Genomic DNA, 15,589 nt, shown 5'->3' with positions numbered 1-15,589 from the left:
CTTCATCCATATCATTTAGGTTAGGCTTGTCCTCTTCTTTATGTTTTCTTCCTTCCATTGAGGGCTACAATGTTGGGTATCATTTAAAATTAATTTTCCCATTTAAAAATGAACTAAATTGATCTTTTGTTGACACGTCATATTCGTCGAGGTTTACTCACATTCAGCAGCTCCGAAACCCTAGTTTAGTATCGCATTAACATGTACGGAACAGCTAGGAGCTGCCACGTGGCATTTGGATCGACGTCGGAGCTGCCACCAAAAGATTGGACCAAATTAAGAACCCTCATTTGCCAAAATTAGTGATAAAGATTGTTGGTCATGTTTAACTTAGAACAAGTGTCACTAGGGATAGTGACACACCATGGGAATAATGAGACTACAAAATGGGGAACATTCAATTAATTTCTTTATCATCACAAAGATGTTTGAGAAAATGAAATCGAAAAGATTTTTGTAAAATTTAATCGAGTCGATTCAAGTTCTTTGACTTGTTGTAGGGTAATGCACCAATGAGAGAGGTGTCCCATTAGTTCCATGGATAGGGCATGGTGCACCATTGTTGTTCACTAAGCTTCATCCATATCATTTAGGTTAGGCTTGTCCTCTTCTTTATGTTTTCTTCCTTCCATTGAGGGCTACAATGTTGGGTATCATTTAAAATTAATTTTCCCATTTAAAAATGAACTAAATTGATCTTTTGTTGACACGTCATATTCGTCGAGGTTTACTCACATTCAGCAGCTCCGAAACCCTAGTTTAGTATCGCATTAACATGTACGGAACAGCTAGGAGCTGCCACGTGGCATTTGGATCGACGTCGGAGGAAACAAGAATAAAAAGAGATAGTTTGCGTGCCAGGGAGCTTCGCGGATGCTTCTGACTCGCATGCCTCGCGCCACCGTTGACTAGAAAAGGGCGTCGCTGAGAGAGACGGCTCGCCTACTCTGCTTTCTTCTTCTTTCTTCTCTGCCTTCTGTGATTCTTGTTTAGGCTCGTTTTTATGCTTGTTAGTATCTCTGAGTGGAGAGATTTTAAGGGTTGATTCAGAGGTAGAAGAGGGCGAGGAGAGAAGAATGGACGTCGGTGACGGCGTGAAAATCGGGCAGCGGCAGGCATCGACGCCTGCGTATAGGCGGCGGCTGCCAGACTTCTTGCAGAGCGTGAATCTCAAGTATGTGAAACTGGGGTATCATTACTTGATTACCCATTTACTGACTCTGCTGTCTATTCCGTTGATGGCGATGATTGTCGTGGAGGCGAGCCGGACGAGCTGGGAGGATGTGCGGCAGATTTGGATCCATCTCCAGTATAACTTGGTAAGTGTGCTGGTCTGCTCGGTGGTGCTCGTCTTTGCTTCCACCGTCTACATCATTTCCCGGCCACGGCCGGTCTACTTGGTGGACTACGCATGCTACCGGGCTCCCGATGCGCTGCGCGTTCCGTTCTCCACCTTCATGGAGTACTCCACGCAGGCGGGGAAATTCGACGAATCGGCACTTGAGTTCCAGAGGAAGATCCTCAGCCGGTCCGGCATCGGGGACGAGACTTGTGCTCCGGAAGCCATGCACTGCCACCCGCCGCAGCCGTCCATGGCGGGCGCAAGGGAGGAGACCGAGCTGGTCATGTTCGGTGCCCTCGATACTCTATTCAAGAACACCTCCGTGAAGCCCAAGGAGATTGGGATCCTCGTCGTGAATTGCAGCACTTTCAACCCTACGCCCTCTCTGTCCGCAATTATCGTAAACAAGTACAAGCTTCGGGGGAACATTCGGACTTACAACTTGGGGGGAATGGGGTGCTCCGCCGGCGTCATCGCTATCGATCTCGCCCGGGACATGTTGCAGGTGCACGGAGGGAGTTACGCGGTTGTTGTCAGCACAGAAAACATTACCCAGAACTGGTATTTTGGGAACAAGAAGTCGATGCTGATAACCAACTGCCTCTTCCGTGTCGGCGGCGCTGCCGTGCTTCTCTCCAACAAATCCTCCGACCGTGGTCGGTCCAAGTATAAGCTTGTCCATATCGTGAGGACCCATCGCGGGGCCGGCGACAGGGCTTTCCGATGCATTTACCAGGAGCAGGATGAGACAGGGATGGTGGGCATATCGCTCCCCAAGGATCTCATGGCCATCGCAGGCGAGGCCCTCAAGACCAACATCACCACCCTGGGTCCGGTAGTGCTACCCATCAGCGAGCAGCTTCTCTTCTTCGCCACACTCATTGCCAAAAGGCTCTTCAACTACACGAAAATCAAGCCCTACATCCCTGATTTCAAGCTAGCCTTCGAGCACTTCTGCATCCACGCCGGGGGAAGAGCAGTGATCGACGCGCTGGAGAAGAACCTCCAGCTACTGCCCATCCATGTAGAACCCTCTCGAATGACGCTCCACCGCTTTGGTAACACTTCCGCGAGCTCCATCTGGTACGAACTGGCCTACATCGAAGCGAAAGGGAGGATGATGAAGGGAGATCGTGTGTGGCAGATTGCTTTCGGGAGTGGATTCAAGTGTAACAGTGCCGTCTGGCAGGCTCTCCGGGATGTCAAGCCTTCGCCGAGAAGCGCCTGGGAAGACTGTATCCACCGCTACCCCGTCCAATTGCCCCTCTACGACTGAAACCTCTTTCTTGGCCGCAACCAAGAAATTTCCTGGATCAAACAACGGGCATCAGAGATCAGTGATCAGATCAGAGTTATGTTATTGTTGTGAACGATGAATTGGATGATGAAAGTCATGTCATCTATATAAAATTATTCAGCGTGGTTAAAAGAGTTATGTTCATACTGCTGGTTTCGTCTTGACGCCCTTCCCTTCACATGGCCAGGCTGACGCCCCTCCATTGAGGGGTTAGTGGGGAATCAAATTCTTAACTGTTGACACGTCGTGCATTTGTTCCTAAAAAATTAAAAGCTGACTAGTGGTAAGAAAGATATTTTTTCTTTACTATCCATTTTTTTAAAATAATAATAAAAATAACATTTTTTTTAATTTTCAACTAACACATATTCATAGTAAAAGGTGACAGGTAAGTGCTATGTCATCACACCACATCAACATCTAAACATCGGAAAGTTACATCATTCTCCATGTAGGATGCCACATCATCAAATGCCACATAAGCACTAGGGGTTGTTCTTGATTTAGCTACCTTCCAAGTATAAGCATGTTAGTTGATATTAACCTTTTACAACCAGTTCTAAATCTCAATTAGCAAGCCACTTTGTATGCCCTTTTAAACTTTTTTTAATGAGACACTTCATGCTTAAACTCTAGCTACTTAGGTAGAAAACTCCATTAGGTAGAAAACTCCATCACAGGCTTGTTAATTTTGCGATTATTTCAGGCGTATTATTCAAGAATCGAAGTCGGTTTGCTTTACTAATAGGAAGCTTGTTGAGATCAAGTGAGTTTATCTGATGGCTTAAGGAACAATTAGTAATCTAATATTCTTTCATTGTTTGTAGCCTATAATTCGTTGATAAAAAGTACGAAGAAGCCACCCTCCGAATCATAGTAAACTCTTAAGTTTCTCAATTCATTTGACTAGGGTAAACTAAGGTAACGGTGTGACTCGTTTGTCGACAAAATCCATTTAGGAATCTATCTTACTAAAAAAAATTCATTAGTCAATAAGGGGATAAAGAATTCAAAACCACAACCAATATGAAAGCTAATATTTGCATTCTTTAATTCTTTGCATGGTCTATAACTCTCTATCTCTTTTTTTTTAATAATGGTAGGAATCATTTGTAGGAAACATCATGTAAGAGTTATATTAATAAGATTCTAAGAAGAAAGGACGGAGTTTGTATTCTCTTTCTCTCTTATGTAGATATATAGTCTGCTCCAGAGTATCTAAATCCTCTCTTCGTAATCACCGAAGGTGTTACTCTGCTAAGCTGTCAATCGAAGGATGAGAAACCACAAGTAAATATCACTTTTTATGATTAAATTTTTTTTCCGATTAGTAATGAAGAAGACTCTTGAAATTTGAAATCTTCCCCCTTAATTCCACATTTAAATGTGATGAAATTGACCTATACCAATTATTTTTTTTCCATTTTAAAAGATTTTGTAATGTTAATAGCTATTTCTCACAATGGATAACTATTAGGTAAAAAATGTGTCACACTTAGAAATTCTCAATGACACTTGATTGTATGGCCTAAATTCTCTCCTTTGATCATAACCACTTGAAAGATTATAACCCCATTTGTCACATTTGGTGAGGGAGATGGGTGGGGTTATCTACTACCACAAGTGTGCGTGCCCACTATGGCACACATGTCACAAGGTTCTGTGGCCTAAGATTGGTGACTCACCCAGGGAATGAGGAGATAAATTTGAGAATATTCTATGAACATGACAAAAGTGTTTGAGAAATTGAAATTAATGGGAATTTTATAAATTTTGGGGTATCCTATTTCTTGGATCAATTATAGGGCAATACACCAGTAAGAGAGGTGTCCAGTTGCAATTGCATCGTTACGGTATGGTACACTATTGAACTTTATATCTGATCATTGTATGATTGTTGTTAACTACTACATTTTGTTGATATCATAAGAGTATCATTTAAAATTGAGGGTTTTGGATTATTTTGTTTATGCTCTTGCTTGATTGTTAGGTTACATTTTTATTGCCTTTGAGACTTTGTAGTCTCCACTTTTGTTGGAAGTATCTTCTTTGATTACATTGGAGGTGATCCATAAGGGTCTTATAATAATAATAAAATAATAATAATAATAATATTAAATAAATAATAATAATAATAATAATAATAATAATAATAATAAAGTTTTAAATTAAAAATCTTACATTTTATTTAGGGAAATTATTTTTATTTTAATATAAAAATATGAAGAAATAGTATTTTAGTGTAAAATGATAGAAAATCCATGAAAATAAAACTCAATTCCAAAATAATAATAAAAAACATTTAAATGGACCCAAATGAATAATTTAAATGGTTGAAATTTTACCAGTTGCTACCTCTACTATCACCGACTTTATAGAATTATGACTATTTGAAAAAAAATCTAATTAAAATGTTTACCCTTCGATTCAAAATTTTGTGCTTAAAATATTTAAAAATTACTCTAACAAATAATATTTATTTTTATTTTTATCGTTTGCACGTTAATTAACTCGATCGGACCCTATATAATACATGATACCAATAATTTTTTATTAAAATTAATTTAAATAATTTAAATTTAAATTAAAGAGTATTTTGACTTTCTATTGTATTTATACCCACAAATTTCCCAAAGTTTGGTTACAAAGAGGATTAAATATTAATAGGCCAAAGCCTAAAGTTGTATGGCTTTGGTGAGTACGGAACGGCCGGGAGCTGCCACGTGGATTTGTGGGCATGTCCGCTGCATATCTAGAACAAATCGGAGGAAACAAGAAAAGAGATATATATGCGTGCGAGGCAGCTTCGCGGAAGCCTCATGCACGCATGGCTCGCGCTCGGTTGACTAGAAAAAGGGCCTCGCAGCTACGAGACGGTCACTCTCCTTCCATTGGCGAGTTCTCCGCAGGGAGACAGCGAGTAACGGCCCCGAAGATCTCCTCTTTCCTTCTTCTCTATTTCCTGTTTAGTCTCGTTTTTCTGTTTCTTGGACTCTCTGGGTGGAGAGATTTTTAGGGCTCTTTGGGGGTCGGTTGAGCGGTTATAGCGGAAGTGAAGGATTTCAGAATGGACGGCCGAGACGGTGGGAACATGGAGCAGCAGCAGATCTCGCAGCCGTCGCATAGTCGGCGACTGCCAGACTTCTTGCAGAGCGTGAATCTCAAATATGTGAAACTGGGATATCATTACTTGATTACCCATTTGCTGACTCTGCTGTTGATTCCGGTAATGGCGATGATTCTTGTGGAGGCGAGCCGGACGAACCCGGAGGATGTGCGGCAGCTTTGGATTCACCTCCAGTATAACTTGGTGATCGTGCTGGTCTGCTCGGTAGTGCTTGTCTTCGGCTCCACCGTCTACTTCATGACCCGGCCGCGGCCAGTCTACTTGGTTGACTACTCGTGTTACCGCGCTCCTGACGAGCTGGCCGCTCCGTACTGGAAGTTCATGAAGCACTCGAGGTTGTCCGGGAAGTTTGATGAGGCGGCGCTTGAGTTCCAGAGAAAGATCCTCGAACGGTCCGGCCTCGGGGAGGAGACTTACGCTCCGGCAGCCATGCATTTGATCCCGGCGCGTCCGTCCATGTCGGCCGCGAGGGAGGAGGCCGAGCAGGTCATGTTCGGCGCCCTTGACGCTCTGTTCCAGAACACCTCCGTGAAGCCCAAGGACATTGGGATCCTCGTTGTGAATTGCAGTCTTTTCAACCCAACGCCGTCGCTGTCTGCAATGATTGTGAACAAGTACAAGCTTCGAGGGAACATTCTGTCTTACAATTTGGGAGGAATGGGGTGCTCCGCCGGGGTTATCTCTATCGATCTCGCCCGGGACTTGTTGCAGGTGCACAGAGGGACTTACGCTGTGGTTGTCAGCACGGAGAACATTACCCAGAACTGGTATTTTGGGAACAACAAGTCGATGCTGATTCCCAATTGCATCTTCCGTGTTGGCGGCGCCGCGGTGCTTCTCTCAAACAAATCTTCTGACCGGTCTCGTTCCAAGTATAAGCTTGTCCATGTCGTGAGGACCCATCGCGGGGCCGATGATAAGGCCTTCCGGTGCGTATACCAGGAGCAGGATGTCAATGGAATGGTAGGTGTCTCGCTGTCCAAGGATCTTATGGCCATTGCAGGCGGGACCCTGAAGACCAATATCACCACCTTGGGTCCGCTTGTGCTACCCATCAGCGAGCAGCTTCTCTTCTTCGCCACCCTCGTTGCCAAAAAGGTCTTCAGCAACTCGAAAATCAAGCCCTATATTCCTGATTTCAAACTGGCATTCGAGCACTTCTGCATCCACGCAGGTGGAAGAGCTGTGATTGATGAGCTTGAGAAGAACCTCCAGCTTCTTCCCCTCCATGTGGAGCCCTCTCGAATGACGCTTCACCGGTTTGGAAACACTTCCTCGAGCTCCATTTGGTACGAACTGGCCTACATTGAGGCCAAAGGGAGAATGAGGAAGGGTCACCGAGTGTGGCAGATTGCTTTCGGGAGTGGATTCAAGTGCAACAGTGCCGTCTGGCAGGCCATCCGTAATGTCAAGCCTTCGCACAGAAGCCCATGGGAAGCCTGTATCCATAGGTACCCCGTGCAATTGCCGATATGTGATTGATAATTCTTCTTTTCTGTGACATGGAACCAGGAACCAAGAGAATTCCTGTGGTGGTCATTGGTTACTGATCAGTGACAGATATTCTGTTTCTCTGTTACGTTCATGTCTTTCGTTTTATTTTCTTTTACAGTTTTTCTTTTTTCTCGATTAAGATTGGCATTGTACTCTACCCTTGTGGTGTCGAAAGAAAATTTTATCTTGTTCTTCTTTTTCTTTGAAAGTCACTTTTCTCTGTTTTCATTCAATTGTTTATTTTCTGTGTTGAAAAACGGATACGTGGTGGTGGTGATGGTGTCCATTGCTTTTACCCTTTTTCAGTAGCTTAAATCAACCAAAACTAAGGACACTAGTTTCCTGTATAGTTTCACTATTGGTGCATGTGGCCATTGAAATCAAGGATTATCAGATCCCATCAATAAACTCCACTAGGAAGCATTTTCAATGAACAGTATTTTTTTCTGGGCACTCTTCATAATTGTTTCCCATTTAAGACTTGGTGAGAGCAGCTTGTAGCGTCTGACATTATTGAATCCCATTAAATATAGAACTCCCTTTCTTCTCTTGCATTTATGTCAGTTTTTTCTATTCTGTCTGCTTGCCTGGTAATTCTTAAAGCAATTTGTACTTGCCATGTTCACTGAAAAACGAGCACGTACTCCCTCCAATAAAATAGAGTAAATTTTTTGTCTTATAATAAGGTTTTTAGCAGAATTTTACATACCACCTTTGCCTGTCATATTCAACCAAAAAAAATAAAAAAATCCTGTGACATGGGGCCTTGAATTCTTTTGAAATAGAAAAAAGCGAAACAACATTCATGGTGCTTTTTGATTGTAAGTTCAGTTTGAAAGGCTCTATCAAAAGTCAAAATCACTGTTAGTCTTATGTCATACCTGAGCAAGTCTTTAAATTTGTGTTTCCATAATCCTTGCTCATTGGTGTTTTTTCCCACAATTAATGCTCTTTGGTGTTGGTCAGAAGATGTAGCTTTTCAAATGAATGAAAGTAATGAGATTGGTGGCAAAGAGAGTTCAGAATAACCGCACTGGAATTTGGTCAGCTTGTTGCAGCTGCCAATGCATCTTGATGCTCTGCAAATTTTTAGGGTGAGGAATCTAAAACCAATCTTGGGAAGCACTCCATTCTTGCATATCTAGAATTCTATCACCTATGCATGTTTTTTCAATCTGGCAAGTATTTGCTCCCAGAAGAATGAAAGAGTTGCATCTTACCCTACAAGGTCTACAAGTAACACCTTTATAAAAAAAATTAAATCCTTCTCAACACAAGTAACATGGCAGCTTCTGCGGCAAATGCTGAGCCCAGATGGAGCTCACCTGTTTCAATCTGTGCTCCATTATGGTTGTGTGAAATAGTTTCATTTCCATGAAGCTGGATGGAAGTTACAACTGGATTTTGTCAAACACAAATTCTTTAATTTTTTTTTTCTTATATTTGTCATCAAGAAGAAAAAAATCTGAGATTCAAAAAATAATTTACTCTAGTAGCAATGTCAACTGGGCTGCTGACTCTTTTAGGCCTATGAGAACCTTGTTTCTCTGTAATTAGCACCAATCTAGTTTTTTTTGCATAAATTATTCTGGCAATTTATGTGCATGAGCGAGCAATGCTCTGTTACTTCATGTTTATAAAGTTATATCTGCATGCAGTATCTTCTCTTTTAGAAAATAAAAGTGCCATTGCTTTGTCTACATATGTTATAAGGGGCTGCAAGTGCTTGTAATCTGTCTGTGGAAACACTAATATCATCAACAGGGACCTTCTGATGAATTTCAAGCACGCCATGTGTATGGAGAGAGGTAAGTTCGTGGAAACCTCCATTTGGTAAGGCTTGATGTAAATCGAAAGAGGGTATAAAAATCTTTATTTTTAAAGTTTTTGGATTTACGTCTTTTTGCCTTTTGTCTCTGTGCATTCAAGAAACTCTTCCTAGTTGTATTGCTATTTGGTTTGAATTTTTTAACATAAGGAAAAGGACCTGAATGGTGAGAAAAAAGGTTCATTTTCATTTATAATTTTTCATGTTTGAAGTCATAGCCTTCTGCTGTCTTGGTTGCATTGTTTTATTAATTTTCCAGAGTTGCACGATAATGTAACAACCCATTTGTCCTCATTCCAGGATTTCCCTTAGAGAAGTATCACCTATGGATCTCATCTCTATCTTACCTATTTGTCCTCATCTAGTGATGTTTCACATAAAAGAATCACAAATGCACCCAAATAATTTTATTTACACCCATACCAGTTTGGAAATGGTAAAAATGAAAGGTTGAAATCAAAGATGTGTCTTTTGATTGGCATCTAATTTTACTTACACATGGTAGGTCTGTTTATTGCTTTTGTGTTCTTCTTTCCTTTTCAGTTCTTTCTGTATTTTCTAATCAGTGATATCTTGCTTTCGAAAATTACTCGGAGAAGCCTTCCTGCCATTTTTCTTTTGTCATTGGGTGCTTGAGGTTCTCTGCTTCTGGAAGTGGAAGAGTGTAAGACATGATTCAGTTCTTTATTGTTCTTCCTGATCTTTGTTTTCATTGTTTTCTCCACCAAATATACTATTAAGTTAAATATAAGTTTGAAATGGATGGTTTTCTACTACCCTCCTGTTCTGAGGTAATTAGTGATGCCTCTCTTGGAAATTGCAATTTTCATAAAAACCGATGTTTGAGTTTCACTTTGAATTGTCAAATCTGTGGACTATGAACGAAAAGGATCCTTGATTTCCATCAATGGACACTCACAAATAACCTCAGTTGAAAGAGAAAAATTCAAGAAGATTTAAAATTTTGCTTGGTTTTTTCTTCTGACCTGCACATCACTCTGCTTGGTAGAACAACTGAGCCTGCAGGATGTTCATTACAGTATGGTGCCATGGTGTAGCATGCAGGCTCATTTTGTTAATGGAATTGGAGTTCCCATAGTTTTTGTCTTTTACTTTCCTTCTTCAGTGAATTGTTAAACTGTGCAGGGGAAAAAATATCATGTGCTAAAGGTGATTTCCAGTGGCTGTGTTTAGGCCTTTAGGGAATCATTCAAGTGTCTGTGTGACTTCTCTGTGCTGTATAATTGGGTCTCAGGCTGGCATGTCTTAAATAAAACCAACACCAGTTGTGTCCTAGAAGTATTCAATTTTACTCAAATGAATACTGCCTGCCAAGTGTGTACACTCAAAATTTGAAGACTCGGACAGAATTCAGATCATTCATTTATATGGGACCTATGAATGCTTTGACTCCATTACAAGAAACTGGTTTTATGCTTAAAACTCCCAAAAGATTCAAAAACAAGATCTCCAATTAGAAGACCCCAAATGAGACCTTTGAGCTGCAGATCAAGTCTCCTGAAAAAGCTCTACTTGTGCTTAGAAGCTTTCATATAAAACTTTTTTTGCATATCAGATTTCCATCTTGACACCCACTTGAACATGTTCAGAACTTTCAGATTGACCTTTGCCAACATAAAATTATCCAATTGCTTATTGGCATGTTTTTAAAATTAGTAGATCTCCAATAAGATTTAATTGCTCCCATGGAATTAGGGTAATATTATCAAGAGAATAGAAAAATATTCTACATTAAATTAATCTTTCCAATTAATTGGGTATTGAAAATGATAAAAGAAAAAGGAAATTTTGTGAGAATATACCTTTCATTAAGAATTACCACCATGTTTAATATAAAAGTATCAAAGAGTCTTTAATAGTTACTAATTTAACATAAAAAATAAGATAATCAATGATTGAGTGAAAGTCACCTTCCAAGAAGCAACCTAAAGTAGCTTTTCCTCTTAAAAAGACAAATGAAGAAGGTTTTGGAGTTTGTTTTGATGCATAAGAAGCTTCATTGCTTCGATTTTGATAGAAAACAAAAGGGAACACAATCAATTGGGATATGGAATTGCCTTCCACTTCAAGAGATTTTTGTTCACAAGTTGAAGAAGAAGAAGCATCTTGGAAGGCTAACCAGGCTGAAGTTTCTTGAGTAGAAAATTACTCTTTCTTTTGAAAAATGTAAATGCAAGGGATGGTGTGAAGTCAAAAGTTTATTATTTTTTTTGAGTAATATTTTAGTAATATTTGAGTTTTACTATTTGGGTTGAAGGTAATTTTTCTTTTTTTATTAGATAAATTATTCTTTCTCTGGAAAAATGTGAATGTGAGGAGGGATGTTGTAAAGTTCAAAGTCCTAAAATATTTTTGTCCTTATATTAATAAAATTTGATTTTTACTATTGGCTTTTAAAGTTTTCTCCCATTTTTATTCATTTATTAAAGGGGTGGTAACTTTACCTGATTTTTTATTCTTCTATTGTATTTATTTTTTTTAAAAAATCAATATAGTCTTAATGGGTAGTCAGGTAAGTAAATATAATTAGAACGGTCTTTATCCAGTTATTACACATCCAATTATTAATAATATGTAGTTATAAAAAGAAAAATCATATTCGAAAGAAAAAAAATGACAATGTCCAATGTTTTTTACATGTATTAAAATTGAAGTACATAAAATTTGGAAATATATAAAGCCTATTAATCAATTAAAAATAAAATTATCATACCAAATAAATACCATAGCAATGGGTAAAAAAGAAAACCCAATAAAATAACCTATGAGAAAAACCCAAAAAAAAAAAAAAATTATCACATGGAACAATTATAATGAGTTAAGAAAGAGAAAAGTGGGCAAAGAATTAAATAGATGTAGCTAGAACCTCACATGTTTATCTTCCAACTCACTAATGTTTCAACTCTCATATCCAATTATATTTAAAGGCAATATGAGACCTACTTGTCCTTTTGTTGAAGATTTGTTGTCACCTTTCATATCTTTTCATATCAATTAATGTGTAAAAGGCTTCACATTAAAGCAAAGGGAGGATAAGCACAAGATGGTAAATGGGAAAGAATCTGACTCCAACTCTCTTACCAACCCACTTCCTTTGCCATCACATTTGATGTCTACTCCTTATGTGGGGAGATGAGAATTGATAAATGAAGCTTCTATAAAAGGTCATTGTCATAAATGGATGTGGATGTGTTAATTGTTTGTTCCTAGGTAAGGTTCATTGTGTGAGTTCTATTCACATGTGATGTTACAATATTCTTAATTGAAACTAAGTTGCTTTGATATTTTTATTGATTGGTGTTAATATTAAATTTGAGTAAGATTTAATCTTTGTAATTAATTTTGTTTGGAAGGAAAGAATTAAATGGTACTTCTGCTTAGCTTTTGCCCACTTATAGTGTTAATGATAGAGGATTTTCAACATACAATTATGGTTGAACAATTGGACCAATTAGTTCATTAAAATGTGATTTAATGAACTATGGGAGATGTACTTGTATTAGATGACTTTCTTTTGTTTACTTGTTTAAATCATTCTTAAATACTTGTCCTTTACTGTCCTTACCACTCATCAATTTTTTTAAAAATTTTTTTATGTTTATTTATTTTTCTATTTTGATTATTTTTTTTTTAAAAAATGTAGCCCATATTTGTTACTATATTTTTGCTTCATTATATTTTTTGTTAAATTTTTTTATGTTTACCTGCATATCTATTTGTGTATCGTAAACAATACTATACAGATAAACTTGTAAATCCTGATGTGAACAAATATTTGTTTTATAACTATCTATAAGTAGACATAAACTAGAATGATTGAGTAAACATATAATGGGTAGAATTGCGAGTCCTAGATAACACATCTTTGAAGAGATAACACATGGTTAATGTAGTGTATAACCGACATGATTGAGGAACATTCATGGTTGTTAATAGTAATTGTGCAATTCCTATCAAATGCTTGTCAACATGTGAAATCATTCTATTTTATTTTGTTGTGTATAGTTAAGAAGTTTATCATGAAATTTCTTCATTTACAAAAAAAATAATGCAAGGAAAATAAAATATATATTTTTGCTTATCTGAATTAAAGATACTAATATCGTTATCATTTTTTTGACACAACTGAGTAAAATTGACAATACAGTTACAAACCCTACGTTAATGGTCAAACATCAAAATGAACTAGGAAAAATGATATTTATTCTTTTGCCCAATTCTTAAAGCAACAAAGACTTTTATTCTCAATAAAAATTGAGGACCAAGGTACAAACAAGACTCATTGTGAATAACATTCAGAATCATAATCTCCAGTGAACTCTTCATTCATCTAAATATCCTAAAAATTCACAATGTGAACAGTAAAAGTAATACATGTTTTAGGATTGAGTAAACACATACTTTGAGATTTATATGTAGGAGATATAATCTATAAAAAATTATTTTTTGGGTATTGATGAAATCTTTACAATCTGTCTTAACAGTAAGCAACAAATGTTATATAAATATACTAATCTATGTCTCTTAATAAGTTAATACATCTAATTAATGACCTATAATTCTTTTAGAAATATTATAATTTAAATAATTTACCTTAAAAAATACCATCAATATATGTTGTGCATCAGTGTCATGTCTCAAATTTTGTGGTAGATGACATGATATCAATACCCATTGTGTCTTGAATTTCAATGTTGTTTATTCTCTATTTTTATCCAACAAAAACCCATTAAAAAGATTAATGGGTGAAACCTATCAAGCTATCCTCTAAGATTTTTAAGGGTGCAATACAATACTTGATGTCAACAACGGTACCCCTTGTTGAATTGATGGTTTTCTTGCTTATTATTATCACAAAGGCAAAACACAAAAGTAATAGTTGTGTATTGCCCTCATCACCCCATCCCTTAAGTACTTCTTTCATTGGGATTAATGTAATAGTGGTATAATGTAATGCAACTAAAAGAATTCGAGACATATCAATTCCACAATGAGACAAAAAGTTATAGAACATATATAATACATGGTTTTTTTACTCAACGGGTTGACTAAGATTGAGAATAGGTAGGAGGTCAGACTCAACTATGCTATAATGGGCAAGGCCCCTCTGACTCAACTTGGGGCAAGTCCAACTATTAAGCTTAGTAAAATTTGGAACAATGTAGATATAAAAATTTGATTATTAAAATCAGAACCTCAATCAATGGTACAAATCATATGCATTGATCAATTATTAAGATTGAAAATATCTGACCACAAGTCAAAATTGGAGTCAAAGTTTGGATGAAATCAAAACTTAGGCCTACCATGTAAGGCCATCGTCAAAATCAAATTAGATAAAGGAGGTGACAAATCACCGACTATATTATTGCAGGAGATTGCTACCTAAGTAAGAGAAATGACACATAGTTAACAAATAACACCTTTAAGAAAATGACAAATAAGGTCACATGTGGAAGCTCGAAAACCCCAAAATGTTAGCCAATTAGTGGCTCATAAACATTCTTCATGGACATGAAATAGTTAAAGATGGAGAATATCAAGTGGAGGAGAAAAAGGTGGTTGATAACTCAGCCTTAGACTCAACCCTCAACTTGGTCATCAACTTAGCTAACCAAGCTTGGCCTTTTTATGGAGGATGGCTAGAAAAGTGGGCACATGTTCTTACTTCAGATGGACCCAAGACAAAGAGTAGTACGATAAAATTTAGTTTGTATTTTTTATTTGAGTATGAGTTTTATAATCATTAGGAGAAGCTAGGAGATAGAAAACCTAATGTAAAAGCCAAGAAATCATAAGCTATCACTTAGTTCCACATAACTAGTTGATGTAAGGTGCTTGCTCCTCGAGCACTATAAATATGTAGCTCTTTGAGCATTAATGATTGTAAAAAGAAAAATCTCAATGACTTAACCCAAAACCCGAAGAATCTAGACTGATGACTTATAGGTCTTTCTAGTGGCTCACCCTAATCAAAGGGTTTCTATCTTCTTCAAGTAGTTCTACCCTTAGGTAAAATTAAGCCAACTTGGTCTTCCATCTCTTCATCCTTATTTTGCTTTAGTTTTCCTGAGTGTCTTAAGATCATATTATAATTCGACATAACTCAAGAAGAGGCTATGTTGATGGAGTGACCCCTATATCTAAGCAAAAACTATCAATCTAGTTTATCCAAGCCTCTTGAGGTTAATTTAGCTATCTATCCAAGTGTTAAGGTTTTGTTTCTAGAGTCCTTGATAAAAGTACTTAGTTTATTCTTAAGTGAATGATGCCTGTCTAAGTGTGTACATGTTAAGGAGTATTCGCTGATGTGAGTTTCGCAAGAGATTATACTAATTTACCAAGTAGTCCTAGTTAAATACATTATATAAAGACTTAAGGAAAGCTTATACAAGAGTAGCTATTAAGGAGTGTTTATCTCTAGGTCTCTAGGTAAGTCTCTTGCACAATTCAGAGTACAATTGTATTGAATTTATTTGT

General features: G+C 37.6%; 2 protein-coding genes across 2 annotated transcripts; both read left to right on the top strand.

The window, feature by feature from the left end:
- Positions 1-960: 960 nt before the first annotated feature.
- Positions 961-2,771, top strand: LOC137965488 (3-ketoacyl-CoA synthase 4-like). Its single transcript, XM_068811749.1, has one exon. The coding sequence runs from the start codon at positions 1,077-1,079 to the stop codon at positions 2,616-2,618; it is 1,542 nt and encodes a 513-aa protein (XP_068667850.1). The 5' UTR covers positions 961-1,076; the 3' UTR covers positions 2,619-2,771.
- A 2,768-nt stretch (positions 2,772-5,539) lies between these two features.
- LOC137965840 (3-ketoacyl-CoA synthase 4-like) lies at positions 5,540-7,472 on the top strand. The gene has a single exon (XM_068812204.1). The coding sequence runs from the start codon at positions 5,707-5,709 to the stop codon at positions 7,246-7,248; it is 1,542 nt and encodes a 513-aa protein (XP_068668305.1). The 5' UTR covers positions 5,540-5,706; the 3' UTR covers positions 7,249-7,472.
- Positions 7,473-15,589: the final 8,117 nt, after the last annotated feature.

Source organism: Aristolochia californica, unplaced genomic scaffold (assembly GCF_029961685.1).
Source record: "Aristolochia californica isolate CCGP_79_NKW_82.1479 unplaced genomic scaffold, dmAriCali1.0.hap1 SCAF_5, whole genome shotgun sequence".
Taxonomy (NCBI): Eukaryota; Viridiplantae; Streptophyta; class Magnoliopsida; order Piperales; family Aristolochiaceae; genus Aristolochia; species Aristolochia californica.
Note: the sequence above shows the minus strand (reverse complement) of the source record. Positions and strands in the feature narration are given on the sequence as shown.